Here is a 27732-nt window from a genome sequence, read left to right as displayed (position 1 = left end):
TTCACTAAGCGAGATATTTGGGTTAAGTCAAATAGACATTTGATACACTGCTGCTTTGTTTGTAGGATATAGCCTATCAACAAAAACGACATCCAAATTACCTCCGAAATCTAATCACATGGAATTTGAGACAATTTTTTACCTCAGTCTGCAATGCCAAAAGCAACACTGATAATGTTTAAAGCACTTCAATGCACGCATATTTACGTAGACAATAGGCCAATGCTAATCCCCTTTACTCACAGACACTACAACACAGAATTGCTGCAAACTTGATGCCACGGCTGTGCTTAATTAGCCAGTATAAGTAGTGGAAGACGATTTGCGCAGGCATGGCAACACAAAGTAAGACAAAACCCTTTTCTGATCATATTTCACATCACAGGTTCCCATCCATATCCTATACGCAAGTCAAATTAATTAATTCAGACGACAAACCACAAAATGACACCTTAATTAGCTACGTTTGGCCATGTGCCACATAGGCTACAGTAGCAGCAAAACGAGCATCTTAGAACATTTTTAGGTAATCTTAATAATAATACTTACCGCTTTTAGCGAAAATTAACCTTTTGTGTTTTTGAATCGTCCTCTTAAAGTAGGCTGATAAGCTTAGCACAATCTACACCGACTATATTGAAAATGTGATTGCTTGGACGTAGGTTAAGTGAATGTTGTAAGTTCAAATGCTGGGGATGCAATGCGCTGCATCCATCTCGGACTGTTGCTCTCTCTCCAAGACAAGCGCGGCCCACTTTAAACTCCAATGACGTCACGAGATCTGGTGCTGATGCTGCACTTGAATATATATCCACTTTTAGATCCTCCTGAGTTTATGTTGTTGATTGGCTTGATTGATTGACTTTGCTTCACTTAAAAGTTTTGCTACACTTTTATTCAGTTACGTCAATTAAAAAGAGGTGAAGCTAATAAGCTAGTCTTAAACGTGTGTTAGTCTACCCATTTCTCTTCGAAAGTGTTGTAAACGACAAATAGCCACAAACACAATTGTGACAGTTGAAACGGCCTTGTTAATCGTGCTTGGACTATTTACTTTATATTAAAAGTTATATGCTAACATAGTCTAAAAACAGTATACGTGGGATAACTGGGTCACCTTTTCTGAAGATGAATGAAGGCTAGGCTGCTTACTGTGCCTGTGACAGCCGAAGAGGAAACACTGCAAATTGCTCGGAAAATGACGTTAAAAGACTGTAATTGAGGGCCTATATATATTCTGCAAGGGCGAACCTTTCAACCTTTCGAATCGTGTCATAGTCTACTTTTATCCAAGGCAATGCACCATTGCTCAACGAGGCAGATTTGACAAGTGGTTTTATACTTACACCCTTAAAACGCTGGGTGTTGCAGCGACACAATAGGCTATAGGGGCTGTTAAGGAAATAATTCAGACTGACTTTACACAAACACATATGAAACACATAGGCTACACATTGACATATGAAACGTTCACACACATCCATAGTAGCCTACTGAAAACTCACATATGAAATGCTTGCCCAGACGCATGTAAACACATGCCTACGAAGCGCTCAAGCGCTCAAAAAAGGTTCGAAAGGTAAAAACAAAAAATCGAAAACAAGTTTTAAAAGGTTGAAACAATATTTTCGAAAAAAGTTTTGAAAAAAAGTTTTGCATCATTTATGAGTAGGTCTTTGATGACTCTATAGGCTACTCTATACTCTATTGTGTTCTGCTTTTCTTGTTTGGTCTCCTCTCTCCTTCTTTCTCCTGTATCCTATCCTCTCCATGTCCTTACATTTACATTTATTCATATAGCAGAGGCTTTTATCCAAAGCGACTTCCAAGAGAGAGCTTTACAAGTGCATCGGTCAATGACTTCACGTGTGAAAAGGCAGTGGCGATTGTAGACCCTTTTTAGGGGTGCTCAAGCACCCCTTAATTTCATCTCAGCACCCCTAAAAATAATAATAACACAAAAATAAAAAGTATTATTGTTTATTATCATTTGATGCTGTCAGGTCATGAAGAAAGGGACATCCTTCGTTTTTTCATTCATTCATTCAATATTTAATACATACGTGTATACAATTAATTGTTATCCAGTGAAATTAGGGATTTATTAGCAAGGGGGTTTAGCACTTTTGCAAGGCACTGTATTCATGTCACATTGTCATAGTCACCCCTTAACAACTGATCCTAGAATTGCTCCTGTGAAAAGGTAAACAAAGTTTAGTTTATAACTAAACTAAGTGCACAATGTAAATGTAAGTGCACGAAAACAAAATATTCTATCGACGCGATATTCCTGAGCTAGAGGCTATGGCTATAGTTTGTGTAGACTAATCAAAACCACATGATTGGTTATTTAGGACTTGACATGTCTTAACATTAATGCCATCAGGGATGTTCTATTTTTCTATTGTGTTCTTTTGAAAACATGTCTGCACAAGGTCAAACATGAGTTACGTAACGAAGTTATCAATGTCCCATAAACGTTGTATTGTACCATCGCACAGGGAGCTCAATAACTTTTTAAGTCCCGTCGGTGGGTACAACAGTGTTACTATATGTGGATTCATTGTAAGTAGCTCACGAGATAGTGCACTTAAGACATTGAATGACCACACTTTTTATTTTTTTCTTTAACGCCTCACTGAGACTTGAACTCGCAACCCCACAATCGTTGGCCCATGGGCTTCACCGGTCGTCTACAGCTCACTGACCGCTAATTCTACCACTCATACCATATATCCTAACTTTCGTAAACATGATATGTTGATGGCTAAAATAGGCCTGACATCGAAATCGTGCAATTGTTTTCTTTCTTTTTTTACAAAGGCAATATGTGCTTGGAAGTGGTAACAATCAAAGTTAGCCTATTCACACTTTGTGCACGTTCATCAAACATAGGCTATGGCTATTCAGTATGAAAGCCTATTGTTTTGCTTTAACTTACATGAACAAGATGTAGGCAGTGACAATAGGCCTATATCCAGTGCAGCTTTAAATTACATTTCTTTCCCTAAAAGAGATCTGCCACAATTTTATTTCTCATAAAATCCCTACCCATAAACTGTGTGGTAATACTATCAATTACCAACAGGGGTAGCGCGTCTCTCGGAACACACACGCTATCCGGAAGACCGTAAATATTTTTTGTGACGTTTTCCTATGGTGGTACCGTCCGCCCATTAAGTAGAACCGACAGTAGCCTACATGATAACTGATAAGCATCTCTGTACTGCGTTTATAAACGTGAACACCTCGCACAGTTTCTGATATATTTTGTCTTGAATTAAGCTTGTCTTGAAAGCTTCAAGGTCTCTACAGTGTGGATTGTGTACCTGACCGTTCTTTTGTAAGCATCTGTACAATAACGTCTGATCTAAAACAGGAAAAATTGTCAAAAAATGCAGAAAAGAAGAAAGCCAGAGCCTATTCAGCTCAACCCGATTCCTGATGGAAACACTATTAATGGAACCGGTGCCACAGAGTAAGTCATCTGTCAACATAGGGGACATTTTGGTTGAGTTGTATGGTTAACACCTTTACAGCACAATGTCAATTATCTAACTCATAATTGTTTAATGTAAGGCATTTGACTTGGTATTAGGGGTGATGTCAACCACGTTATTTTTGTGGTGCATTTAGGCTACATGTTTTGGAATAGGGATTATAGAGTCATGTGTGTAGGTGTGTTTTGCCTGTCAAAAAAGTGCCACAGGTGTGTCGAACATGTGTGTGGAGAGACTGATGGTCTTGATTTTTTCCACGTCTGTAGTACCGCTGTTAGAGGACCTTTTAAATACGTCTCTGTAGAGCTCTTCTGACAGAAAGACAGTGCAAGGACTGTACTCTCCAAACTCTTATCAGTTTAGTGCAGATACAAAGCAATCTGTCTTGGACGTCACAGATTTGTTGTCTAGCCTCCCACGGTGAGGATTTGTCATCACAAACATGTATAAACAGAGAACGGGGTCTGCAATTACTTATCGAGAATTCAAGCACAACTACAGTCTCAGAATTATGTTGACGTATGCTCTTCCAACGTCGTGAAGTCAGATTTCCTGACCTGCCCCATGATCGCTCCTGGGTTACATCAAATAGGCTACAATAAGAATCATTCATTTAAAACTCAATTAAGTAATTCTAGCTCTGCCAGTTTGCAATGTAAGGTGTGGATTTATTTAAAATTTTCAACTGTTTGTGGCACGTCTGTTTCATTTGGTTATTTTTCAGGGACCCTAAAGCTGTCATTTAAGACATCTTTAACCTTAATTGTGGATTCATTATTCTTCATAGAAAACCTGGAGTACTGGAATGTGCTGTAGTATGGCATATCTGATCTGTATCAATGCCTATTTTTTACATTGATATAAAAAGGCAGTTTGCCATAGTAAAGCTACTCACTGTTGCTTGTTGCTAGTTAGCAGGCTGAATTCAAATGCTTGTAAACATATATTCCAGGATACATGGCAAGAGAGAAGCAAATTCCTTTTGTGTCTCTGGGCCAGCTGTGGCAAGCAGAGCCATGGAATGTTGGTGTGAAATATAGACCAGGAACTCTGATTCTGGGTTTTGGAAGACCCTACCATAGAGGGGGCTTTCTGGAATCCCCCTTCACGGCATGACTGCAACTGGAAGTTAAAACTAGTGTGTGTGTGTGGCAGACAGGGCTTACTCTTAATTCCTCTCTCCGGCTCAGTAATGCTGTTATATTGTGGCAACCAGCCGGACAGACAAAGGCTGGCATGTTGCTAGGAGAATGCTTGTAAATGCTTTTTATGTGCGTTCTTATTTTCCACTGGATATAGAAACTGTAAAACTGTAAAAATGTACGCTTCATTAGCATGTAAAAAGTAAAAGTTGTCCTGAAATTCGTTATTTCAAACATGGTCGATTTTTCTTTTTACCATTGCCAAGTTGTTTATCCCTTCAGTCTGAGAAATACACACAGCTGTCTCTGCGGGCCTGTGAATGGCTGGTTCCTAGCTTTCAGATTTCCTTCATCCTGCCTCTGCTGGCTACCATGTAGCCTCAGGGTCCCTCAGGGCTTTACACTATCTAACCTACAGCATCAGATGACATAAGGAAAGGACAATTCTTCCTTTTATTAGACTATTAATACCTGTGTGTTCTCAAGCTTAATATTAGCAAGTGTGGAGAGAAGTGTCACTATTGCCTTTCTTAGTTTCCTCTCCTCTATCAGGCTCCTCAGGGAGTAGGGAGAAAGTCATTGAAATAATAATTGTTAACAGGAACCATGACATCAGGAGATGATGGCTCACCCATTTGGTGCACACATACAAACTTGATTATATCTTATGGTTAAGACCTGGGTAATTGTTTACAGATAACGTTTGCCTACCCCAGGAACTTATTTCTCTACCTTGTGCACATAAATATTAGATAGTCCTATCTGTATAGTAACAGAAAGAAACATACGTCAATATTCTTCTGAGGAGCTAATAGGCTTGTCACCAGGAGCCTGTTCAATACTCTGTGTTCCACAGAGATAGCTAGTGCATGTCCTTGGGCTTTGTGCTTCCTCACACACTTGAAAGGAGGCTGAGGTGCTCTGCCCATTGTGATCCCTCCTACGTTGCGAGGACAGTGTGGAGCCAGTACATCTGCTCTGTGGCTCTGTTCTCCTCCAGCTCGACAGCCCCCTCACACTCAGCACCTCGTCTCCATGGATACGCGGCCCTGCTGTCAGAAACAACAACACTTAACCCTCCCCCTGCTGAACCAGCCTGAGCCCCTAGGCAGCACAGCGCTCTGAAGGAGAGGGTGTCATATTTTATAGTAGTTGCTTTCCAATTACAAGGTTGTGATATGACCAGGACAAATTTGCCTGAGAATTTAAACAAAGCAATATTGGTATGCTTATGTTGGAGTATTATGATGCAAATCTAGAAACGTAAGTGCTACCTACACTCACTTAAAAAGCAGATTTTGCATCTCAATTGGAGTGGAGATGAGTAGACTGGAGGGTCTTGTAGTATTGTCAGCTGCGGATAAACTGATTAGTAGGCACATGAAATTAACTGAAGAATAAAACATTTCTGGCAGCCTAAAGAGCTTTGTTTTACACTAATATGTGTTTTCATTTGATGTCGATTTGGCTGTTTAAGTTTAAATTAATCAATGCATAGCTCACTGGCTAAACATACAGTGTATATACTGTATGAATATATATATTGTGTGTGCGTGTATATTTGTACACACTGTATGTATGTATATATATTTCTCTAATGATTTACAACACAGAGACTTTGTTGAACTGACCAACTATCTCTTGATTATTGAATGTGAAGATGATCAAAGCATCAATGGCTCAAAATCTGGCCACAACTGGCTCTGCAGTGCCTGTCAATGCAGTCATGTTCCTGTGTGGTTTCAGGGAGGAGATGAATTCTGTGGGAAGAAGGAATAGCAGGAGAGTGTTAGGTCACACGAGATCATTCCACAATTAAAGTGTGAAGAAAAATACATTGCCATGACAACTGAGTCAGGTAGTGGTGGCAACGCTCAGAGGAACTACCGATTTCCTCACATTGGGATCTGGAAAGGAACTCTTAGCAGCACACACACACACACACACACACACACACACACACACAGGGCCCTGTCTGTCTGTCTGCCCTCCTCTGTATATCTGTGAGTTCCTGATCTGCCTGCCTTATTGTATATGCCGACACCATCTAAAATGTTTTCAAAACCTCTCAACTTTATTTAAAATTAAATGATCCTTGTTATATCTCAAGCATGTGAATACCAAATATGGCCTGCCACATCTTGGAACCACTTTTAAGAAAGCCATTTTTTTCCCTGTGCGGTTCCATCGCACCTTCTCTTGTGTTTTCTCTCAGGACAAATTTAGAGGCCCTGCAGAAAAAGCTAGAAGAATTAGAGTTGGACGAACAGCAGCGCAAACGCCTGGAGGCCTTCCTCACACAGAAACAGAAAGTTGGGGAGCTGAAAGATGACGACTTTGAGAAGATCTGTGAGCTGGGCGCTGGCAACGGAGGGGTGGTCTTCAAAGTCTCCCATAGGCCGTCAGGACTCATCATGGCCAGGAAGGTGAGGCGGAGACAGTCTTGGGTGGATGAGCTCCGTGTTTTTGGGGAGTCAGGTGGCTGAACGGTGAGGGAATCGGGCTGGTAATCTGAAGGTCGCCAGTTCGATTCCCGACCGAGCCAAATGACGTTGTGCCCTTGGGCAAGGCACTTCACCCTACTTGCCTCGGGGGGAATGTCCCTGTAGTTACTGTAAGTCGCTCTGGATAAGGTTGTCTGCTAAATGACTAAATGTAAAATGTAAATGTTGTGAAACACGGGGGCCATCCTTGGCATTGATAGGCTGTGTTTCTATACTCTCAACCTTCTTTTCAGTCATCGTGCCTCTATCAGACAAGGCTTCTCTCAAGTGTTCCCTCATCACAAGGATTTGCAAAGGCATCATCACTGTTTGCTTTTTGAATAACCATTTAATATATATTCAATGTATCTTTATCGTTCAAATGTTGCTTGGTTGGATAATGGTTCATGGTGAATGACGTGGTTCCCCCTCACTCCCCTGGCATGTGTGTCTGTGAGGGTTGTCACCTGTTGACGATCTGTGTGATTGACTGTTCCAGCTGATCCACCTGGAGATCAAGCCAGCCATCAGGAACCAGATCATCCGAGAGCTGCAGGTGCTTCATGAGTGTAACTCCCCCTACATAGTGGGCTTCTACGGGGCCTTCTACAGCGACGGAGAGATCAGCATCTGCATGGAACACATGGTACTGGGCAACTGCTTGTACATCAAATGTCTCAAGTCCGGCTGCAGGATGTGCAGTGAGATTAACGATCATAGCAAGCATAATCAATGAGCATAAATATCAAATTCACAGGCATCTAAATCTCATAATCTACAACAGCATCCCCTTTTTTCTGACTGCAGGATGGGGGCTCCCTGGATCAGTCTCTGAAGAAAGCAGGCAATATTCCAGAACAGATCCTTGGTAAAGTCAGCATAGCTGTAAGTGATTCACAACCTTCCCACTTTTAGTACAGACAGTACATTCTATACCTGTGTATAAAGAACAAGATTTTATGTGTGCTAGTGTAATAAAGTGGATTTATATATTTTATTTTTCAGGTCATTAAAGGCCTTGCTTATCTAAGAGAGAAACACAAGATAATGCACAGAGGTAAATCGCTATTAACTACGAATAAATAAATAGAAGAAGTTGTAATACAATACATTTTCAGACACAAATCTGCTTATTTCTGCCACAACAGGAACAATAAACTGTCTGTTTCTAGAAAAACTAGACTGCACTGGTATTTTCATTTACACATCCCAATGCAGTTCAGCAAATCAAAGTCAACCCCTTTCATTAGCAAACCAGTAAAGCCTCATTCACAGAAATCTTTAAGCACTGATGATTGAATGATGGCACCAAACTACAAACATATTCCACGGCCCTGGTTCCAGAACAGCCACATCTAACCTTACTACTAAGTGGGCTCTTCTAAATGTAGCATGTCCGTCTTTCAGATGTCAAGCCCTCGAACATCCTAGTGAACTCCCGCGGAGAGATCAAGCTGTGTGACTTTGGTGTGAGCGGCCAGCTCATAGACTCCATGGCCAACTCCTTTGTGGGCACTCGCTCCTATATGTCTGTGAGTTCCCTCTGCTTTACTATCACTCGCTCCTATATGTCTGTGAGTTCCCTCTGCTTTACTATCACTCGCTCCTATATGTCTGTGAGTTCCCTCTGCTTTACTATCACTCGCTCCTATATGTCTGTGAGTTCCCTCTGCTTTACTATCACTCGCTCCTATATGTCTGTGAGTTCCCTCTGCTTTACTATCACTCGCTCCTATATGTCTGTGAGTTCCCTCTGCTTTACTATCACTCGCTCCTATATGTCTGTGAGTTCCCTCTGCTTTACTATCACTCGCTCCTATATGTCTGTGAGTTCCCTCTGCTTTACTATCACTCGCTCCTATATGTCTGTGAGTTCCCTCTGATTTACTATGGATGGATACTTTATTAATCCCAAGGGAAATTTAGGTCATCCAGTAGCTTATACACCTCACTGACATACATACATAAATCACATATATATACACATAGGGAGAACATATTCACACAGAGTGTTTACAGATACAGGAAAGGGTCTGACCCTATTGTACAGAGTGCAATGATTTTGACAGTGTCGGTGTCCAGGAGGAAAGTGATCTTGTGCTGCTGGTGTGGATAGTATGTGTGGATAGCCTGTGTGGATAGTGTGTGGGGACAGTGTGTGTGGATAGTGTGCACCGTACACACAGTCCCAAACCTCTCCGCTATTAAAAGAAATTCACATATCCATGTTCACAAGGAAAGCATTCCAACACATGACATCTCACCACAAACTGGCACCTCAACGGTTTTGCTACATCAGTTCTGATACATCTGTGGTTCCCACTGTTGTCTCCTGTGTTCTGCAGCCAGAGCGTTTGCAGGGCACCCACTATTCGGTTCAGTCAGACATCTGGAGCATGGGCCTGTCGCTGGTGGAGATGGCCATCGGACGCTTCCCCATCCCACCCCCTGATGCCAGGGAGCTCCAACTGATCTTCAGCTCCCCCATCGAGGGGGACACTTCCTCAGCAGAGGCCTCTCCACAGCCCCGGCCCCCAGGAAGACCAGGCAGCTGTGAGTCACTGGTTACCTAGGATACACGGAAGTCACCGGAACTCCTTTGTTTGCCCATTTGGGTTATTCGAATATTGGCTGGTTGTTCTGCTTCTGACCAATGTCAAGTGTTTGGGTGCACCACTGTCCAATACTACCTCTGAAAGTGCTTCTTCAGATTTCCCAATCGTTCCTATCATGTGTTTCCCTAGCATACGGACCTGACAGCAGACCTCCCATGGCTATTTTTGAGCTGCTGGATTACATTGTCAATGAGGTGTGTAGATTACCTTGTCATTTTGTATGTGGATTTAATTTCTGTTGATCACTGAACTGAAAGTGCATTTCCCAAATTACTTTGACCAGCATGTGATTTCATCGAGCCATGGCTGATAACCGTTTTGCAATGCTTTGATTTGAGTGGACCATCTTATTTTCAGCCTCCCCCAAAGCTCCCTGGCTTTTTTGGGTCAGAATTTCAAGACTTTGTGAATAAATGGTAAGTGTGCCATCTTTAAGTATTAGGAGACGCAGTGTCACAACTTTTGAGTTGTGTAGTGCACTGCCATCTAGTGGTACATCAGAAATTCAATAAATTACTTGCACATGACACTAAACATGTCAATAACTCTTACTGGTAAATCTCACAAGCTTACATTTTGTGTAACAGTTTGATCAAGAACCCAGCTGAAAGAGCTGACCTGAAACAGTTAACGGTGAGTGCGTACGTTTCAAATGTAATTATTAGATTTGTTTATTTAGCTTAATGAACTTTAAATCTGCCATGGCTCCCATTCTCCCTCAATCAAACATGCCTTTTTGATATTCCCTCTTCAGGTTCATACTTTCATAAAGCAATCAGAGGCCGAAGAGGTGGACTTTGCAGGCTGGCTGTGTAGCACCATTGGTCTTAATCAGCCAGTAACCCCCACGCACAGTATAGGACTGTGAGGATGCAGTAGTATCTGTTCTGTTCTCTGCCAGCACATGCTTCACTGCCTCATCAAACCCCCAAGTACTTAACCAATAACAGTTAAACATGGGAGCCAGCTAATGTGTTTTGTGTGAAAGCAGTGGTTCTCAAACCATTAGTCCCCACTCTGAAAACAGGCCATTTCAACAGCAATATTGTTTTGGGCATTTATGCCCCCTCTTGATGAGGCCCCCCCCCCCCAGCTTGAGACCCACAGACAATGTGAAATCTTTGCTCAGTAAGAGCAGCATCTACAGTATCATAACGTTCCTGCCATTCTCATTTCCCCTTCTCACAGGGCTGTGGTTATAATATCTGTAATATTTAAATTATTTCCTAAGTAACCGCCAACTGTATTGCTGACACATTCTTCTTGCCTTCTAGCTTCACCCCATTCTAGATCAAATAAATGTTTGTGATATTAAGTGACTGGAGTTGAGTGACACCATGGAATTCCTTTTAGATCCGATTTTATTGGAAACCATATCTGAATCAAATCACTTTAGAGCTTTATGCTGTAGCAGGTGCTGCGGGGGCAGGGGCTGCAGCAGCAGCTTTCTTGGCAGATTTCTTTGCAGGCTTCTTCTTGGGTTTCAACATCTTGGCCTTGGTCTGTTGGGAGACACATGGGGGAGGTTAAGACTCAGAAGTTACAGTCTTATTGTCAGATGCACAGAACACAGGGTCAGACTGGGCAATGACATTCTAAGGACAACGCAAAGCAACCTGGAATAACATGACATACAAGTACTCAAATAGATTACATCTATGATGAGCTCAAATATAGTATAATAAACCTAATACATACAACAATATATTAATGCACCCATATGAGTGTGTGCGTTGCAGTAGTTAGCCTGGGGTGTTTGGAGAGCTACTCACAGCAGGGTCGTGCAGCAGGATGGCATTACGTCTGGCTGTCTTGGCGTAGGGGTTCAGTTTCATCATCACTCTGAGGTTCTTCAGAGGATTCTTCTTCAGAACTCTGCGATTGATCTTCTTGCTGCAATGGGATTTAAGACACATTTAGTATGTAGCACATGAGCTAATTAGCTGTCCATCTGCAAATTCTTAAACCGTTGAATGTCAGAACTTCAATTAAAATCAGGATTCAGAAACACGGACCTGAAGTGGAAACTCATCATTAAAGAACTGTTCACCCAAAGAACTAAACTAAGTAAACTGGTCTTACTTGGGAGCACGGAGAACCTTCTGGATCTCCTCACTCTTCAGGATCCTGCTCAGATCTGTGTTGGTCATCTTGTGCATTGGCAGACTGGAACACAGAAGTCAGCAGTCAGAACTGTTTGCTACCCCAGTATGAATAGGTGTTAAAAAACACTGTTTCCAAGACTCAGAACTTCTATTGGTATCACGAGATTCAAAAACACGGACCGAAGTGGAATCTCATCATTGCTCGGTTTCAAAGTGACCCATTGAACAGCGTTGAGAACAGTGATGTACGTACTTGTAGTCCACCTTGAGGGTGGAGGCTTTGCGCCAGGTGCCGTACAGCTCGTCCAGCTTGCGGAAGGCGCTCTCTGTCCAGATGCAGAAGCGGCCAACATGGCCACCGGGGGCAAGCCTCAGAAGGTTCAGCTTGTTCACGTTCTGAAGTGTAATGCCTGGAAAACGACATTCATACATATAAACATGCAATACTAATTTCTATTGTTTTTTTAAAGATCATGCAGCTGATAGTGGTACTCAGAACTTCAACTACAATCACTGGGTTCAGAAACACGGACCTGAAGTAGAATCTCATCATTGCCATGACCGCATTGAGCGGCTCTTGTCAGGTAAGGCCTTGCACAGGTATCAAAAGCCACTCACCAGGGATATTTCTGAAGGCTTTAGTGACACCTGCGTCTTGGTTATAGATGATGCATGGTCCTTTGCGCTGGATACGCCTGCGATTCCTCATCTTTCCTTTGCCGGCTCGCATACGCTGGGAGGCATACACCTAAGAATGAAAAAGGAACAAATGGAATCAAACAAAACATGCAACAAGTGACAACACACGGGAAACGCTCCTCAATGTAGACGGAAATAAGGCAAGCGTATCAAGTTCACCTTCTTTATATCATTCCAGGCTTTCAGCTTCTTCAGCAGAAGCACAGCCTCCTTGGTCTTCTTGTAGCTCTCAACTTTGTCATCAACCACCAGAGGGACCTCTGGGATCTCCTCAATGCGGTGACCTACATCAGGGATCAAAACTGTCACATATTTGCACTGCTACTCCGCAAGACATATTGGTAACAGCTTGCTCAGAACAACAAGACACAGTGGTAACAGCTTTGCTCAGAACAACATATACATCAACCTCTTGTGGCAGCTTAATGACGGCAGGCTACCATCACTGTCCACAGAGTCAGACGCAAATTACACCATCATAGCAAGTGCTGTACTTCAGAATAGACTTAAGGGCCTGCATTCCCTTAGCCTGGCATCACCAGACCTATTAGCTAATGTGAATAGGTCAAGAAAATCATCTGAAACCCAGGCTAGTGTTTCCTGGGCAATATCTACACAGTGAAGCTCAAATCTGATGCAGAGCTAGTGTAAAGAGAGCCTTACCCTTGGACATGACCAGGGCGGGCAGAGCAGAGGCAGCCAGAGCAGAGCAGATGGCGTAGCGCTTCTGGGTGGTGTTGATCCTGCGGTGCCAGCGGCGCCAGGTCTTGGTGGGGGCAAACATGCGACCTCCGCGACACATCTTAACTACAGTCAAGGAACTTTGACATTGAAAATTGACAACTTTCCAAACGTTTGTGAGTAATGTGCTCAGTCTCAATGATCGTCAGCCATCTGTGTCAGCATATGACAGCAGGCATACTGTCACTGATCACAGTGTAAGACGCAAATTACACCATCACAGCAAGACTCAGCCAGGCCACTTAATTAGCAATGCCTTTCAAAGTTGGCAGGTAACCAATCAGGATCAGAACATTGTAATGAGGATACATTTCCGAAGGCTCCCTGACCGGAGCGGTGGGTACCACCACCCCTCACACGAGGGATACGGGCCACAGCTCTTCCTGTACCCCAGGACTCAGCACTGGTCTGGTGACCTAGAACAGACAGAATGGATCAGTTGCCACACAGTCCAATTGGTGGTTGCTACATCTGATAGATGTTACAGATTAAGCCATTCAGAACTTCAATTATTATCATAGAACTCAAAAACACGGACCTGAAGTAATGTCTCATCAGCAAGGCTTTTACAATTTCTTGTTAATTAAATTACTTGTATAAAAACAAGACACTTACCAGCCAGTTCACTGACGGCGTAAGGCTGGCGGCTGTTTTTACGCATGTTGGTGTGCACAAAATTCACAATATCTGGTCGAATTGGAGCCTTGAACACTGCAGGCATCACCACATTCTTGCCTGAGCTCTCTCCTTTCTCGGAGTAAACCGAGATCAGGGGTCGGGCACATGCCTGAATAAACAGCATTGAATTAAGACACAATGACGAATTTTATCATCCACGAACAAGTCATCTTTCATCCTGCGTAGATAACTCTTATTTTGCATTTACCTATATTACTTTAAACGGCCAATAAGCAATGACTGAACCGACACTGCTTACTAGATCACTTCCCTGACTATTAGCTTGCCATCATCCACCATCGTTCAAGTCATGAAGCCATTTAATTATTTGTCAAATAACTGCTGCAAGTTCAGCCATGTGTGAAGCCAAGTGACAGCATGTCAAAGCTTTTACAAAACGTACATTTTAAGGCATGGGACAAATGCATTCACATCTTGTCTGATTCTGCGGCCTTCATTAGCCAGTTAGCCGAGATCGGATGGCACACGTGTACGTTAGTGACTGCCTGGCTCAGCTAGCTATCGCTGTTGTAGCATAGCCTTCTAAAATGGCTCCTCGTGAGTCAAATAATTTAACATTTCCTTGAACACTTGCTAGAGCATCAAATACGGTTAAAATACGTTATCTGGTAAACAAACGTTGGTAATAGGCATACTGTTGATAACCGAACATGTAAATTCGTATAATCTCACCATTTTAAAGGTTTTTTATCGGCTCGCCGGGAACCACGCTCCTATCGCAATGGCGGCCACAGTTGAAAAGGAAGTAGGCAGTGCTCCCTTACAGATATATGCCTCCGAGAAAGTGACACTTCCGACAACCAACACTTTCAATACCATCTTTATCAATAACGTACTTATTTGAAAAATATTATTAGTCATTTATTGTATTGTTTATAAACATCACATTTTTTGCCCTAAAATATCCTAAAGCATGATAATGTATGCATGAGGTCTGTTTGTAAGTGGTACTAACTAACGCTATAGTTGAATGACGTTGAAAGAAATATTGAAGATGGGACTACTTTTATCAAATACAATGGCCGAAATAAGATTATTTCTGGAAGAACATTTTACTACATAATTTCTTAGATAAAAGTTGTATCATGCTATTAAGTACAATGTATTGATAATATAAATGTAATTGTTATAGAACAATTAGATTGGGCTCCTTGACCTGGATGAAGATCAACGGTGTGTGACGTGGTCTAAATTCAATCTCCTTTACACTGAGCGCGCGGAAGTCAAATGTAGATGTCTCACTAACTCCATGGTCTCAATGCATTACTAGTTACGCTGGCCGCTACTTTTTAATTACAAAGTTAGCCAGGCAGCGATATATTTTATTAAAAATATAATGTGTTCCAAAATAATCGCAGAGGCTCATACGTTTTCGAAATTTCTACGGTAAGTTAATCATAAAATTCCTTAAAGTGTTTTTGCTTGCTAGTTAGACTATCTGTCAAAATCTCAGCATCCATGCCAACAGAATAAGAAACTACAGTAGTTGGTGAACTAGCGCATTGACATGATATAGCAAAGTATGATGTTGTGGAATTGTAGGACTTTTCAAGACGAGTGCCAGGATTCAAGTGTTTACGAGGTAAATTCACCCACATCCGAGTAGAATAGATAAACCGTCACAGCTTTTTCAAAGAACTGATACTCTGATAGCAAGCTAACTGTTGATTCCACTTGACTTGACGTTTAAGGAAGAAATACAAATATTGAAGTACCATGGAGATAAATCTCCTCTACATAATATCTACAGTAGCGACAGACCAGTCTTCATCTGTGAAAAAACTGTGAGTAACCCTGGTGCTATGCTGTATCGGTGTAAAATCAAGACACACAGGCACATGCCAACGCCAGAGTGAGAATGTTATTGTATCTTGACTAGGTTCCTAAAATTGAGGAAACTTATGAAGAGAAAGAGGAGACAGAGAGTGATAATGAGACTCATGGATCCATTGCAGACTTGGGACCACAGCCCCTAACAATCATGAAAGCCAGGTGATCTACACAGTATTCACAACTCATAGGCTGGTCATGATTTAAATCTCAGTAATGCACAATTTGTTGTATAAATGGAACGTGAATGAAAAGCACTCAATTATGTTTGAATTATACAGGCAACTGCTGTCATGGTACACCATGTCCCAAAACTCCAATGTGCATTCAGGGGCAAACCCAGGCCTGAATCCCCTTTGGGTGCGCTGCGATATGTCTGACCCGGCCAGAACAACCTGGTTAGGCGCAGAGACTGTTTATTCCAGCAACAAAATCTCCGGTGTCAAGTTGTACTCTGTGACATGTAAAGGTATTACCTTAGATTGACTCCTGTGTAGGTCCCTTTTGTGTAAAAAAAATACAAAGTGGTGTGGTAACTTTTTATACTTGACTTTTATGTTGATGTGTTCTTCATGGTGTCTTTTTGTGACACTTCAGATGCAACTGTCAACAGAGCATCCTTCATCACCCTGGATGAGCTAAAACAGGAACATAAGAAAAGGCATCATCCATCCTCATCCTCAGTAAGTGTAAAGGTACTTGCACACTGAGTGTGACATTTTCGTACGCGTTGTTTTGTAATCGTCAGCCTCAAAATTCGGTGGCTCTGAATTGTAAAAAAAAAAAAAAAAAACTCTCAAAATGCTGGCTATGGATGCGACAAATGCAGATAAATCGAACCCGATCCCCAAAAAATTTTGACGGACAAAAGTTTTGTAGGCAGTGTGTAAGCGTGATTGACATAACGTGAGGTCGTATTTATTTTTTAATGTCCAAACATTTCGGACACATATTTCGTGTGCAAAGACCTTTACTCCTAGTCCTCTTAAATGTCTCAGGGACAGACTTATGGGATTCCAAATGTTCCTTGATTGTGTTGTTACACTTCCAGATGGTCACTAAAGGCACCTCACAGTACAACCTGTTTGGCTCTACTGTTGTTGAGAACACAACAATCGAGTCTCAGAGCAGTGTAACAGTGGACTTTAAGTGGAACCATGTGGAGAATATTCTGGAGATTCCGCCCCTGTCATCTGTGGCAACTCTGGTAAGCCGCATTATTATATTCATGTCCCTGTGTTTACTGTAAGAGGCTTTGGATAAGAGCGTCTGCTAAATGTAAAATGAACTCGTCATGTCAGGTGATTTACACAAAGTACTGTTCATCTTTGTGCCACAGAACATCAAAGTAGGGAGTGGGGATGTGAGGAGTCCAGTGTTTGAGATGTACAGGGAACTGGAGTTTCTTCAGGTACGTGTCCAGATCTTTTTACAACTGCGTTGTGACGGCATCACGTTCCTACATTCAGGGGCCGTTTAATATCATTGCCAGGACCTTGCTGAAGCCAGGAGAACTGGTGAGACTGAGTGGAGGGAACCTGTAGAGACTAGGCCTGCAGTGGACCTGATCAAAGACTACCTGGAAGGTAAGCCTCCATCATCTGTGCTTTATTGCGATGGGAGCCAGCATCAAATAGGACTGTCTCATATTTCCTCTGTTTCAGGTTTGCAGAACACAGTGAAGACTCTTCAGGAGTCTACTAGCGTAAATGAGGTGTGGATACAAGCTCGGGAGTCGGGACTGTAGGCAGTACATATCCTGAAAGAGAGATGTGTATGTCATTGTATTGTTATGCGGTACACAGGTACCAAAGGTGAAGACTGAACCTGCAGAATCAGAAACCTCGGCTTTTAACTCCCTTATTGAACGAGGAGACCTTGACTTTGTGGAGCAGCTCTGGGTCTGGATGAGAAAGAGTAAGTCACAGTTGGAATCCTCACAGTTTCAATTGATACCCTTCTGTTGTGTATAAAAACGTGTCTTTTATTATGGTGCTTTTCAATCACAGGTGTAACCTCCTTTCAAGACATAGGGGACTGTCTGAAAATGGTCATCAAAGCTTTGCAATATGGGGACATCAAACCATGGGTATGTTTAGGGTTCGAATCATTCCAAACACCATAGTCCCAGCCACTAACATTGCAGGTAATTCCATGTCATCCACTATAGCGTAGCATGATAGGTCGTGGCTGTGGTGTGTAAACAGGGGCTACTGTGTATATCCACCCTCCAGATTCACAGGGACAGCAGCAGCTCCCTCAGTAAGCTCATCCTGCAGTCGTACCACGGCCAGATGGACCCAGTGTCCCTCACTGGCCTCACCCCTGTGCACATGCTGCTGGAGATGGGCCTGGGCAAGATGAGGAAGGACTACACCTACCACCTCATGGGTAATGCTGCCATGCCGCAGGGACGACAGTGGCAGCAGGACAGAAAATGCATCATGTCTGAGGATTTTGACAGGACACTTTTTTGTTTGTTTGTTTGTTTGTCCAAAGCTTTGAAGTCATAGACAAATCCAACCTTTTAAACAAAGACCATGTCTCTTCCTCAGGTAAAGAGCTGACAACGCTGAACCACCTGGTGAGTCCAGGATCGTGCGTTTCTCTCTACCCTTCAGCCACCTAACTGTGCAGATATCAGAACAACTTAACTCTGCCTTTGCCTTTGTCTAAGAGCTATTACCTAAGCACTGAAGTCGACCTTCAAGAGCAAGTGTTGAGAGTGAGAAAGTTACACCACCTGCTGGAGATGATAGTGACCTGTAGTACCTTCCTGGGTCTGCCTTACGACCGTCTGTTCCTCCTCACTCAGTAAGCCCTGTCAACCCCCTCATCAACTTTGTACCTGTGGCCCTGGTTGACATGTATTATGCAGGTTTGTTCATATTGATTTGAGCTGCTGGCCTGGTTTCTTTTAGGTCCTGTTTGCAGTACTACAAAACATTTCCCTATGACGAGAGCCACGAGTTCAAACTTCAGATCAAACCCGCACTGATTAGCCAGTTTTACCATAAGTGTGTCTACATTCTCCATTCTTTTATGAAAAACTAAACGACATTATTAAACATACTGCTGTCTGGTACGTGTTCAAATCAACATTGTCCTTCCCGTGTGTGTGTGTGCGTTAGAGAGCAATCGGTGTCGTGGGGGGTGGAAGTGTCCAGTGGTCAGGGTCCCCGTGAGGTAAAGACATCCTGGAAGCTCAGCGACCACCCCCTGGTTGACCACATCACCTTTGACACAGGTGACTTCCCCAAACCGTTGTGATAAGTGTCACTGACCCTTTATATAAATGATGCCAACCATATGAATCCCATGTTCCCAGGTGAGACCACAGTGAATGGGGATGTTGAAGAGGCAGCATACTTTGCCACCATGGTGTGCTGTAGCCTGGTCAGTTTGACTTGAAGTCACAACCAGGTGAGATGACATATCGACAAGTGAAAAGTATATTTTCTGGGATTTATTTATTTGTCATACTCTTTATGAACCACACTAATTTACGTGTCTCAATTAAAAAAATGCTAAGATTGACTTTTTGAATGATCATTGCCACTAAAACTAGAGCAAGTGCAAGAATCGAAATCACGATCGCATGCAAATGCCTTCATTTACTTCACATCAAACTTAAATTAACTCGTGAATTTTGAGTGTGTCTGTTTTGAGGTTGTAAACATTTGGACACACTTAAAGGGTTGAATGGACTAGTTCCTTCTGCGCAGCAGGAACATTAGAAAAACAGCGCTGAGCAAGATACACAGGGTACACACAGTAGGGACAACGATCTCCGTCACCATCTCCATGTGGCTGGTCAGGGGATCTGGGGAGACAGCACACCCCAGGCGGATATTAGGATCACATGACCGCCAACTCTTCTGCGTTACGTCTAATAATGCTCAAGCACAGCACTCAAAGGGTTAATCGTTTCGTATGGCAAAATTAACCTGTTTTTGCAGATATCGAGTGATTTCTTACCATGTATAAGTCTTAGAATATTTGCAGCAGTACTCCGCTGTTCCTCTAATAAAGAGAGAAAAATTACTGAGTGGAACCAAAGCCATGTTAACCCTTTGAGCACTGCAAGATGAAATCGTCACAGCTTTAAACATGTGATTTAGTAACACTTATGCTCTTGTTGGTTCAGCACACAGGAAGCCTGAAGGTGCAGTTAAGTGACATGTTACTACATGTTAGAAACATTATAAGCAAAGGCTGTGAATATCTGAAGCTGCTCAGAAAAAAACAGAAGCTATGAAGAGAGAGAGAAGAAGGCAAAGAATGGGTTAGCTGAACACTGCAAGCGGCACCCAAAGCCATTCACCACATTAAGTTATTGTGCTCCGCTTCTAATACCAATTTATTGGTTGTCCGAAATTGTTTAGAGCACAGACAGATAGTTGAAACAATGTTGGAAATGTTCCATTGCTAAAGGTCTGTAATAAATGACAGATACCCCTTTCTATACTTCATCATGCACTGGCCAAACCTTTGGCATTTCTGCATTTTCCTGGGATTTTCTTCTAGCTGGAAGGGCAAACAAAGAAAAATCCTGTTAGAGAATGAGGTAGCTAGTCTCCAGTTCAAACCTCCTAACCATACCCAAAAGTACCCACGATGTACGAGGCAGAATTTTTATTTGTTTGCCCCTGCTAGTTGTTCCTCTGTTTCTTTTTATATGAAGGGACTGTCTCAGGAACCATATGGATGAACTGACCTGCAGCTAGCAGCTGGTTGCTGGAGGAGCAGGTCTCTGTGGCCTTCCTCTTCCAGTTCTCAACCTGAAAGGGAGGGTGCTCAGTCTCGAAATGACACATAAATGATGTCGGACATAAATGATCTTTATCTCATGCGCTACTTATTTGTTTGTTTCCCACCCCCCCTTCCCACCCCCCACCCCCTTTCTTGACAGACTGCCAGTCCAGTGCTTCAGTGGAAAAAGAAGATATTTATACATTCCTAACTACATTTTAATGCATTTATTCAAACTCCACGTGTTGTCATAAATGTGTATATTATAGTGTAATTTGGCATTAAAGACCTCTGGTCAATGGATGAAACCACTCAGGTCTTTCCTTGCTCACCTCTCTCTGATTGGGGAATCCGTTGGAGCTGATGATGCGTTTGTAGTACTGAACGGAGGCCTTGGGATAGCGTGGCTTGTTCTTGTTCCTGAAGTCCACGTAGTACAGGCCGAACCTCTCGGAGTAGCCTTCGTCCCACTCAAACTTATCCAGCAGGGACCAGGCTGTGTAGCCACGCACGTTCACCCCGTCTCGGATGGCTGCAAGAACACATCCCGTAAGACGACAATGCCGGAAGGGACAATGTTTTTGAGGATTTCCACATATACAGAATGCTCGGGTTTCTTGGTGTTTGCTTGCCTTTAAGCATCTCGTTAATGTAGTCCTTGAAATACTGTATCCTCCAGTCGTCGCAGAGTTCAGTGCAATGCATCTTCTCCGAAACGCCGTTTTCAGTCACGTAGATCATGGGGTTCCCATACTGAGTCTAAGAGACAGAAGATGCACCTTCTCACTGAAAACCAGAACAAAACTAGCATCCAGCTAACTTAAAACATAGCTGACCGAAAGCAGATCACACAGAGCACAATGAAGGGTGCACCTTACATTTACATTACATTTAGTTATTTAGCAGACGCTCTTATCCAGAGCGACTTACAGTAAGTACAGGGACATTTCCCCCACCGGCAACCTTCTGAATAATAGCACGATTCCCTAACCGCTCAGCCATCTGACCCCCACCTTGACGAAGTTGAGCAGACGGCGGAACCCCCATGGCACGGAGTACAGCCACTCTGAGCCCGGGTCTGGCCAGCGAGGATCCACCAGCTCAGCCAGGTCCCGGTCAGTGAAGTAGCTGCTGCCACCGCGAACAGACGGGTAGTTCTTTAGGGTGATGTAACGGGTGGTGAAGTGGCCGATGCCCAGGAAGTCACATGTGCCCTTGATGTAGGTCTTCTCCTGTGAGGAGAAGCTGGGCAGTCGAGAGTTCCCCATGCCTTGCTGGGCACTCTTCCTGCCTGAACAATAAATATAACATTTACATTTAGTCATTTAGCAGACGCTCTTATCCAGAGCGACTTACAGTAAGTACAGGGACATTCCCCCCGAGGCAAGTAGGGTGAAGTGCCTTGCCCAAGGACACAACATCATGTGGCACAGCGGGGAATCGATCCGGCAACCTTCTGATTACTAGCCAGACTACCTCACCACTCAGCCATCTGACTCGCCATATAAGAAATCATTCTTACTCCTTTTTGAAATAAATTCCATCTGATCCAATTCCAAGTGATCAGTAGCTATGAATACGTTCTCTTTGGTTGTGTGGTAACTTGCCTATGAAGTCTTTCATCACTTGAGGGTAGTCTCCATGGAAGATGGGTGTGGCAAACCAGCCCATGTAGAACTGGACATATCTCTCAGCAGCTTCTATGTCCTTCTGGTTGGTGATATCCACTGGTTCTCCCCAGTCCCCTGACAGGGAGATGCCCACCAAACCTGCACAAGGGAAGGCTCTCAGGCTCTGTAAAACACCACACATCCTGACCCACCAGCCTCAACCTTTCGACTCCACTGTTTCATGGTCAGCGTGTGACCTTGGTTACCTTTTTGTTTGCCCCTCCACTGCATGTCATAGGTATGCCACACCTTAGCATGTGCCTGACAACCAAGAAAAAGGGATAGGACAATTGTATTGGAGGCTAGGGAGTGAAATGGGTAGAATGTGATGATGATCTGTTTACGCTCACCTTAATGATGTGATGAGCAGCCCGGTATGCCCCTGTTCCCTTCAGCTTCATTCCGGGAGCATGCTCTCCAGTCTCATAGCCTTCCACCGCCACTGACTGGCACACACAGAAAGTCCATTAATCACTCGTCAAGGAGATGACTTACAACTCTTGATAGGGAATACAATCCTACATACATACCCATGGGTTATTGAAAGTGATCCAGTATTTCACGCGGTTGCCAAATCTTTCGAAGCACAGATTGGCAAACTCGTTGAAGTGATTGACCATGCTGACATTCTGCCACCCGCCATATTTCTCTTGCAAGACCTGTCCAAATATAGTGAGAAAAACCAGGACAGAGATGCTGATAATCTGGAGAAACCAGAGGACAATATTGAGGACGGTAGTGTCAGGAATACCTACCTGGGGGAGATCCCAGTGATAAAGGGTGACGATAGGAGTGATCTTGTTCTCCAGAAGATTGTCAATCAGGTCATTGTAATACTTGATTCCTTTTTCATTCACATGGTCAGCTACAAATATAACACAGTGTGGGTATTTGTCAGTGACAATGGTACCTCAGTGTCAGGTTCCAGTTGTGTTCTATCAGACATCCCAATCACTCACACTTGATCCCAGTTGGAATGAGTCTGGGCCAAGAGATGGAGAAGCGGTAATGGTTCAGCTTCAGCTCTTTAATCAAAGAGATGTCATCCTAAAGACAGACAAACGGAAGAATATAACAGCAGCTAATCCTGCTCCCAAATCCACAGTCACAGCAGATCATAGGTTTGGTAAAGTACTTGGGATTGGCGACGCTATCTTTTGATCACCTTGATTTTGTAGTAGCCCTCGCAGGAAGAATCCCCGGTGTCGTTGCGTAAGACTTTGCCTTTGTTGTGTGAGAAGACATCCCAGATGCTCAGTCCTTTTCCATCTTTGTCCCAGGCTCCTTCTGTTTGATAGGCTGAACTGCCGGCACCCCACGAAAATCCTAAATGTGTTCATTTACATTTAGTCATTTAAGCAGATCATATAGATAGAGCACAATGAAGGGTGCACCTTACATTTACATTTAGTTATTTAGCAGATGCTCCTATCCAGAGCGACTTACAGTAAGTACAGGGAAATTCCCTCGAAGAAAGTAGGGTGAAGTGCCTTGCTCAAGTACACAACATCATTTGGTAACCTTCTGATTACTGGCACCAATTCCCTAACCGCTCAGCCACTTGACTCTCTGTTCAATACTTAGCGTTTGACTTTGACACACAGCACAGCCATTGATGTCAGTGATTCGGTCAGGATGTTTTGTGGGGGGGAGACGGGTGTTCGAGGAGTGTGCCTACCAACTGGAAAAGTGCCATAATAGAAGGAGCCGCGGTCGTTCTTTGTCCAGTCGAAGTCCTCAGCCGCAGACAAACACAGCACCAACATAAACACATGGCACAGCGGAGTTGTGCGATGGGGAAGCATGATAGTCCTGGGCACACGGCGCTCGCTCTCTCTTTCTCCTGCACCATGAAGAAACCGACATCCCCCATCTTCTTATCAACACGCTGCTCTAAGCCACCGTTTGCCAGTTCACAGTTTCACCAATAAAAATGCTTGATCACACACACACACACAAACTGCAGGCCTACCTGTCACACCGTCAAAGGATCAACATTTGTTCAGACTTGAAGCATCATATGGTATCAGACAGTGTTGGTGTGGAAATAAGGTGAGGTTCCTACAGTGTGCTGTAACCAAACAGTCTGGAAGCATCTAGTTCACTGGACTATATTGGGGGTCTCGTGGCCTCAATGCAGAACCAAATACCCCCTATTCAAACTCAATAGAGTGTGAGAAAATGGTGCTTAGGTCGGCAGATCCTTTACAAACTGGGGTTTCACTTTGTAAGCAAAGTCAGTGTTGGACAGGCTGATACTGTATTTATTATGACAAAGGCAGATAACAATTACAAATACGAAATTATGATGACATTTTCCAGATTCAGGAAGGACTTAAATATAGTTAATAAGTTGGGCAAATTTTTTTGTAGTATTTTTTTTTGGGGGGGGGGGATTTTCAACAAGCATCATACATTTGTTCTTCTTATGGATAGCTCTACTTTTTTTTTTATCTAAATCCCATGGGGGGGAGGGGGGGATAAAACCATGCTTTAATTTGTTTGTCAAGTTACTATGCTTGTGATAGTATACTAAGGTCAGGCTTAAAGCTTGATTATGCTTATGTAAGATGATCATGTAAGCCTAAAGCCTAAGGAAATATTAAGTAACTACCGCAGAGCAAGAGAATTAAGTTCCTTCACACCAATTTAGTTACCTGCGTTGGTTGGTGTCTTGCCTACTTTGGATGTACAGGAGACGTGACCTGCAGTTAAGCCCTAGGCGAATGAAGCCTTGCCTGTGGAAAAGAGACCATATGGAAAGCTGTATATATCTATTGGTGAAATTCCTATTGTAAACTTCCTGCCATGCTACCACCCTTCTCCAGAGCTGTCCCTGCTTTCTGTGTGTCGCACTGCATTGTTTTAGCTGTTTAGAAAATGCTGAATGGTTGGGTAGAGGGGAAAGTGTTTGCACTGCATTATCCATTTGCAAATGTGTGTGCCCAGGTCAAGTTGGGACACGGATAACCTCAGTACAACCTTGATTAGGCTGTCCAGGAGACAGCGAGTCATCATACCTCAAGACTTTCAAGTCCTTAACACTCATCCCTCTCGATGTTGGTGCTTTTGGCCAGTTGAGTTCAAAAAGCACCATGATAAGCCTATGAAGGTGAACAATAGTTGATCTCATTTACAATACTTGATTAAGATGTCTGAGCTAAGGATGTAAAGAGTGATTTGCAACACAATAAATCTTAAAGGTACATCCATCAATCTTTTTATGTACGGAGTTCTTTATTTTGTGCTCATGAATAACCCTAATAACATGTACAGAACTGTAGTTATGTCGATCATCTTATATGGCCCAGCCATACACACATTCCATTAGAACCTTGAGGCTTGGGAACAATTGTCTTTAGTCCATAGATGTGCAACATCAATGCTTATAAGAAGCACCTAACAAGTTGGAATGCTCCATGCCAGTGACACTGAACAGGTGACTACAAACAACAACTCTATGGTGACCAATACAAATGACAGGTATTGACATACGCAAGGATGAACTCCCTTCCAGTTTGTTGTGTAGCTGATCTCAACACTTAAGTCCACTCCAATAAATAATAAACTTACTAACAAAGGAATCAAAACAAGTAAAAAAGAACCAACTGTCCATTTACACACGTGTTGCAGATATCTGAACTCCTTGGACTATTGACAGTGCAATTGGAATCTCAGTAATAATCCTCCTCTTCCTCCTCCTCGTCTTCCTCAGGCACTACTTCAAGCACATTTTCATCATCTTCCTCCTCTTCTTCCTCCTCCTCCTCCTCTTCCTCCATATTATAATCCACAGGCGCACTGAGGAGGAGTTTGGTCTGGTTGATTTGATTTTCATCATCCGGGTTGACTGGAACCTGTAAGCAAATATATACTCATATTAACAAGTGCAAATCCGCAACAGCTGGTTGGTTTGTGGACCAACCAACCGACCCAGTGAGCTATAGAGCTGATAGTCGCAACAAAAAAATCTACATTTTGTGTGGCAAGTTGGGGTTTACAAAAAGCCTCAGAATAAAAGAAATACAAGTTACTATCCAACTCTAACTCGACCCATGCATAAACAAGGTGTTTGAAGCAAAGAAGACCAACATACAGAATAACAGGTGAGGTAACCATGTGCTGAAATAACCCTGTGCTGTCTCTGCTTGATTCATTTTCATCACATAATCTAACTACATCCATCTCAGAAGTGTGGGATATGAAATCTATGCATTTTGTTATTTTTTACTAGTTTACTATTGGGAAAATCACTCCAAAATGGGAAAATGGGATACCTCAGGAGTAGCAGGTTCAGAATGTCCTTCCTCTATCTGGGAATTGATGATGGATTTTAACGCCCCTTCTTCAAACTAAAACACAACAACAAAAACAGTTAATTCAGTGGTTCCCAATCCTGGTCCTTAGGCCCCCCTATCCTGCACGTTTTAGATATTTCCCTTCTCCAACACACCTGATTCAAATGAATGGGTCGTTATCAGGATACTGTTGAGCTTGATAATGACCCATTTATTTGAATCAGGTGTGTTGGAGCAGGGAAACGTCTAAAACGTGCAGGGCAGGGGGGCCCGAGGACCAGGATTGAGAACCACTGAGTTAATTAATGATTCTAAGATTAGCATACATGAGCTCCAAATATCCAACCCAGTAAACTCTACAACACACTCGGACTCACTTTCAGCCGGTTGAGCTGATCTTGCAGCATGACTTTGATTTTCAGAAGAGTCTCCTCTTCCTTTTTTAGCTCCTGCAAACGACTGTGCATGGTTACTGTCTGATGGCTCCTTCAGATCATTCCATGAATCTGGGACACAAAAGTAGACAATAAAGTTAGTCGCGAGTACCTCCACAGAAATGAACTTGCGCCGATTTTTCTAGTCTATGCTAACCCAACGGTAAGAGACTACCGCGCGACTGACAAGCTTTATAACGGTCTGTTGACAACCCTCAATCTGATAGCTATCTAGCCGTTAGACATGAAATGCCTCACCGTAGCGGCTAACTGGCTTGTATTCTTGGATATATCCGCTGTGCAGGAACTGCTATGCAACATAAAGCTGATAAAGTAGCCACGTAATATTTTGTAAAGCTACAAGTTTGGCATGATCATTTCTAGCAACTGACTTAGCTAGCTTGCTAGCTTTATGACAAGTAGTCCTTCCCTGCTTCTCAAACACAACACAACAAGCCGAATTCACGTGGGTCACTTCCTGTTCCTGTTGTTTTTTCCCTCGCAGCACACCGGAGCCCACTTGCGCCATCTAGTGGCTATGGAGTGTTTCGGGATGGACACACCGAGGACAATAATGCATCCGAAGCTTATGTGGTATGCCTATGTATCATTTGCAATTAATTGGTAAAATTGCATTGTAGAGTTTCTGCTTTGGTAATATTATGGCCGTGTCAATAATTATGCTATTTTCCAGTCCTGTTTTTGTCAAGTCGGAAATCACTGTTGAATATTTGATGAACTATCTACCCAGTTCACAGGATTAG

At 43.0% G+C, this 27732-nt stretch overlaps 5 protein-coding genes and 7 non-coding genes across 16 annotated transcripts; 2 read left to right on the top strand and 10 right to left on the bottom strand.

Moving 5' to 3' along the window:
• Nucleotides 1–2479: 2479 nt before the first annotated feature.
• On the bottom strand, nucleotides 2480–2610 carry LOC124477350. The gene has a single exon (XR_006957129.1). It is a non-coding gene; the product is annotated as a small Cajal body-specific RNA 14 (non-coding RNA).
• A 549-nt stretch (nucleotides 2611–3159) lies between these two features.
• Nucleotides 3160–11051, top strand: map2k1 (mitogen-activated protein kinase kinase 1). Of its 2 annotated transcripts, none has more exons than XM_047034565.1 (11): nucleotides 3160–3478; nucleotides 6858–7068; nucleotides 7625–7771; nucleotides 7933–8010; nucleotides 8131–8182; nucleotides 8533–8993; nucleotides 9471–9678; nucleotides 9870–9934; nucleotides 10098–10156; nucleotides 10328–10373; nucleotides 10495–11051. In XM_047034565.1, exons 1-11 carry the CDS (start codon nucleotides 3396–3398, stop codon nucleotides 10606–10608), a joined length of 1524 nt encoding a protein of 507 aa, XP_046890521.1. In that variant the 5' UTR covers nucleotides 3160–3395; the 3' UTR covers nucleotides 10609–11051. The 2 variants fall into 2 exon arrangements, with proteins under 2 accessions (XP_046890521.1, XP_046890522.1); XM_047034566.1 differs by having other exon boundaries at nucleotides 8533–8657; nucleotides 10495–11046.
• A 32-nt stretch (nucleotides 11052–11083) lies between these two features.
• Nucleotides 11084–14759, bottom strand: rpl4 (ribosomal protein L4). The gene is made up of 10 exons (XM_047034567.1): nucleotides 14657–14759; nucleotides 13901–14072; nucleotides 13595–13701; nucleotides 13208–13346; nucleotides 12704–12828; nucleotides 12464–12593; nucleotides 12099–12255; nucleotides 11823–11906; nucleotides 11513–11633; nucleotides 11084–11242 (listed from the first exon to the last, which is right to left on the bottom strand). Exons 1-10 carry the CDS (start codon nucleotides 14657–14659, stop codon nucleotides 11141–11143), a joined length of 1140 nt encoding a protein of 379 aa, XP_046890523.1. The 5' UTR covers nucleotides 14660–14759; the 3' UTR covers nucleotides 11084–11140.
• On the bottom strand, nucleotides 11713–11780 carry LOC124477336. The gene has a single exon (XR_006957116.1). It is a non-coding gene; the product is annotated as a small nucleolar RNA SNORD18 (small nucleolar RNA).
• LOC124477335 lies at nucleotides 11981–12049 on the bottom strand. The gene has a single exon (XR_006957115.1). It is a non-coding gene; the product is annotated as a small nucleolar RNA SNORD18 (small nucleolar RNA).
• Nucleotides 12334–12403, bottom strand: LOC124477334. Its single transcript, XR_006957114.1, has one exon. It is a non-coding gene; the product is annotated as a small nucleolar RNA SNORD18 (small nucleolar RNA).
• LOC124477340 lies at nucleotides 12929–13028 on the bottom strand. Its single transcript, XR_006957119.1, has one exon. It is a non-coding gene; the product is annotated as a small nucleolar RNA SNORD16 (small nucleolar RNA).
• Nucleotides 13412–13510, bottom strand: LOC124477339. Its single transcript, XR_006957118.1, has one exon. It is a non-coding gene; the product is annotated as a small nucleolar RNA SNORD16 (small nucleolar RNA).
• LOC124477338 lies at nucleotides 13779–13848 on the bottom strand. Its single transcript, XR_006957117.1, has one exon. It is a non-coding gene; the product is annotated as a small nucleolar RNA SNORD18 (small nucleolar RNA).
• A 419-nt stretch (nucleotides 14760–15178) lies between the features above and the next one.
• zwilch (zwilch kinetochore protein) lies at nucleotides 15179–20869 on the top strand. 2 transcript variants are annotated; one of them, XM_047034911.1, is made up of 19 exons: nucleotides 15179–15370; nucleotides 15527–15566; nucleotides 15676–15768; nucleotides 15864–15976; nucleotides 16096–16283; nucleotides 16412–16497; nucleotides 16866–17021; nucleotides 17154–17225; nucleotides 17307–17400; nucleotides 17479–17528; nucleotides 17620–17731; nucleotides 17824–17903; nucleotides 18049–18205; nucleotides 18370–18398; nucleotides 18492–18628; nucleotides 18736–18831; nucleotides 18946–19061; nucleotides 19143–19237; nucleotides 20727–20869. In XM_047034911.1, the coding sequence occupies exons 1-18, from the start codon at nucleotides 15321–15323 to the stop codon at nucleotides 19223–19225; spliced, it is 1752 nt and encodes a 583-aa protein (XP_046890867.1). In that variant the 5' UTR covers nucleotides 15179–15320; the 3' UTR covers nucleotides 19226–19237; nucleotides 20727–20869. The 2 variants fall into 2 exon arrangements, with proteins under 2 accessions (XP_046890867.1, XP_046890868.1); XM_047034912.1 differs by lacking the exon at nucleotides 20727–20869 and adding an exon at nucleotides 20499–20673.
• On the bottom strand, nucleotides 19257–24318 carry lctlb (lactase-like b). 3 transcript variants are annotated; one of them, XR_006957100.1, is made up of 16 exons: nucleotides 24209–24297; nucleotides 23915–24079; nucleotides 23402–23562; nucleotides 23196–23283; nucleotides 22992–23101; nucleotides 22767–22895; nucleotides 22587–22682; nucleotides 22443–22497; nucleotides 22174–22335; nucleotides 21580–21857; nucleotides 21199–21325; nucleotides 20899–21098; nucleotides 20532–20595; nucleotides 20271–20341; nucleotides 19793–19837; nucleotides 19257–19637 (listed from the first exon to the last, which is right to left on the bottom strand). XR_006957100.1 is itself a non-coding variant. In XM_047034909.1 (15 exons), exons 2-15 carry the CDS (start codon nucleotides 24039–24041, stop codon nucleotides 19522–19524), a joined length of 1758 nt encoding a protein of 585 aa, XP_046890865.1. In that variant the 5' UTR covers nucleotides 24042–24079; nucleotides 24209–24318; the 3' UTR covers nucleotides 19257–19521. The 3 variants fall into 3 exon arrangements, 2 of the variants coding, with proteins under 2 accessions (XP_046890865.1, XP_046890866.1); XM_047034909.1 differs by lacking the exon at nucleotides 20271–20341 and having other exon boundaries at nucleotides 24209–24318; XM_047034910.1 differs by having other exon boundaries at nucleotides 19548–20341.
• A 1133-nt stretch (nucleotides 24319–25451) lies between these two features.
• snapc5 (small nuclear RNA activating complex, polypeptide 5) lies at nucleotides 25452–27447 on the bottom strand. The gene is made up of 4 exons (XM_047034000.1): nucleotides 27227–27447; nucleotides 26912–27040; nucleotides 26514–26588; nucleotides 25452–26093 (listed from the first exon to the last, which is right to left on the bottom strand). Exons 2-4 carry the CDS (start codon nucleotides 26999–27001, stop codon nucleotides 25911–25913), a joined length of 348 nt encoding a protein of 115 aa, XP_046889956.1. The 5' UTR covers nucleotides 27002–27040; nucleotides 27227–27447; the 3' UTR covers nucleotides 25452–25910.
• Between the last annotated feature and the right edge of the window lie 285 nt (nucleotides 27448–27732).

Source organism: Hypomesus transpacificus, chromosome 14 (genome assembly GCF_021917145.1).
Source record: "Hypomesus transpacificus isolate Combined female chromosome 14, fHypTra1, whole genome shotgun sequence".
Lineage (NCBI taxonomy): Eukaryota > Metazoa > Chordata > Actinopteri > Osmeriformes > Osmeridae > Hypomesus > Hypomesus transpacificus.
Note: the sequence above shows the minus strand (reverse complement) of the source record. Positions and strands in the feature narration are given on the sequence as shown.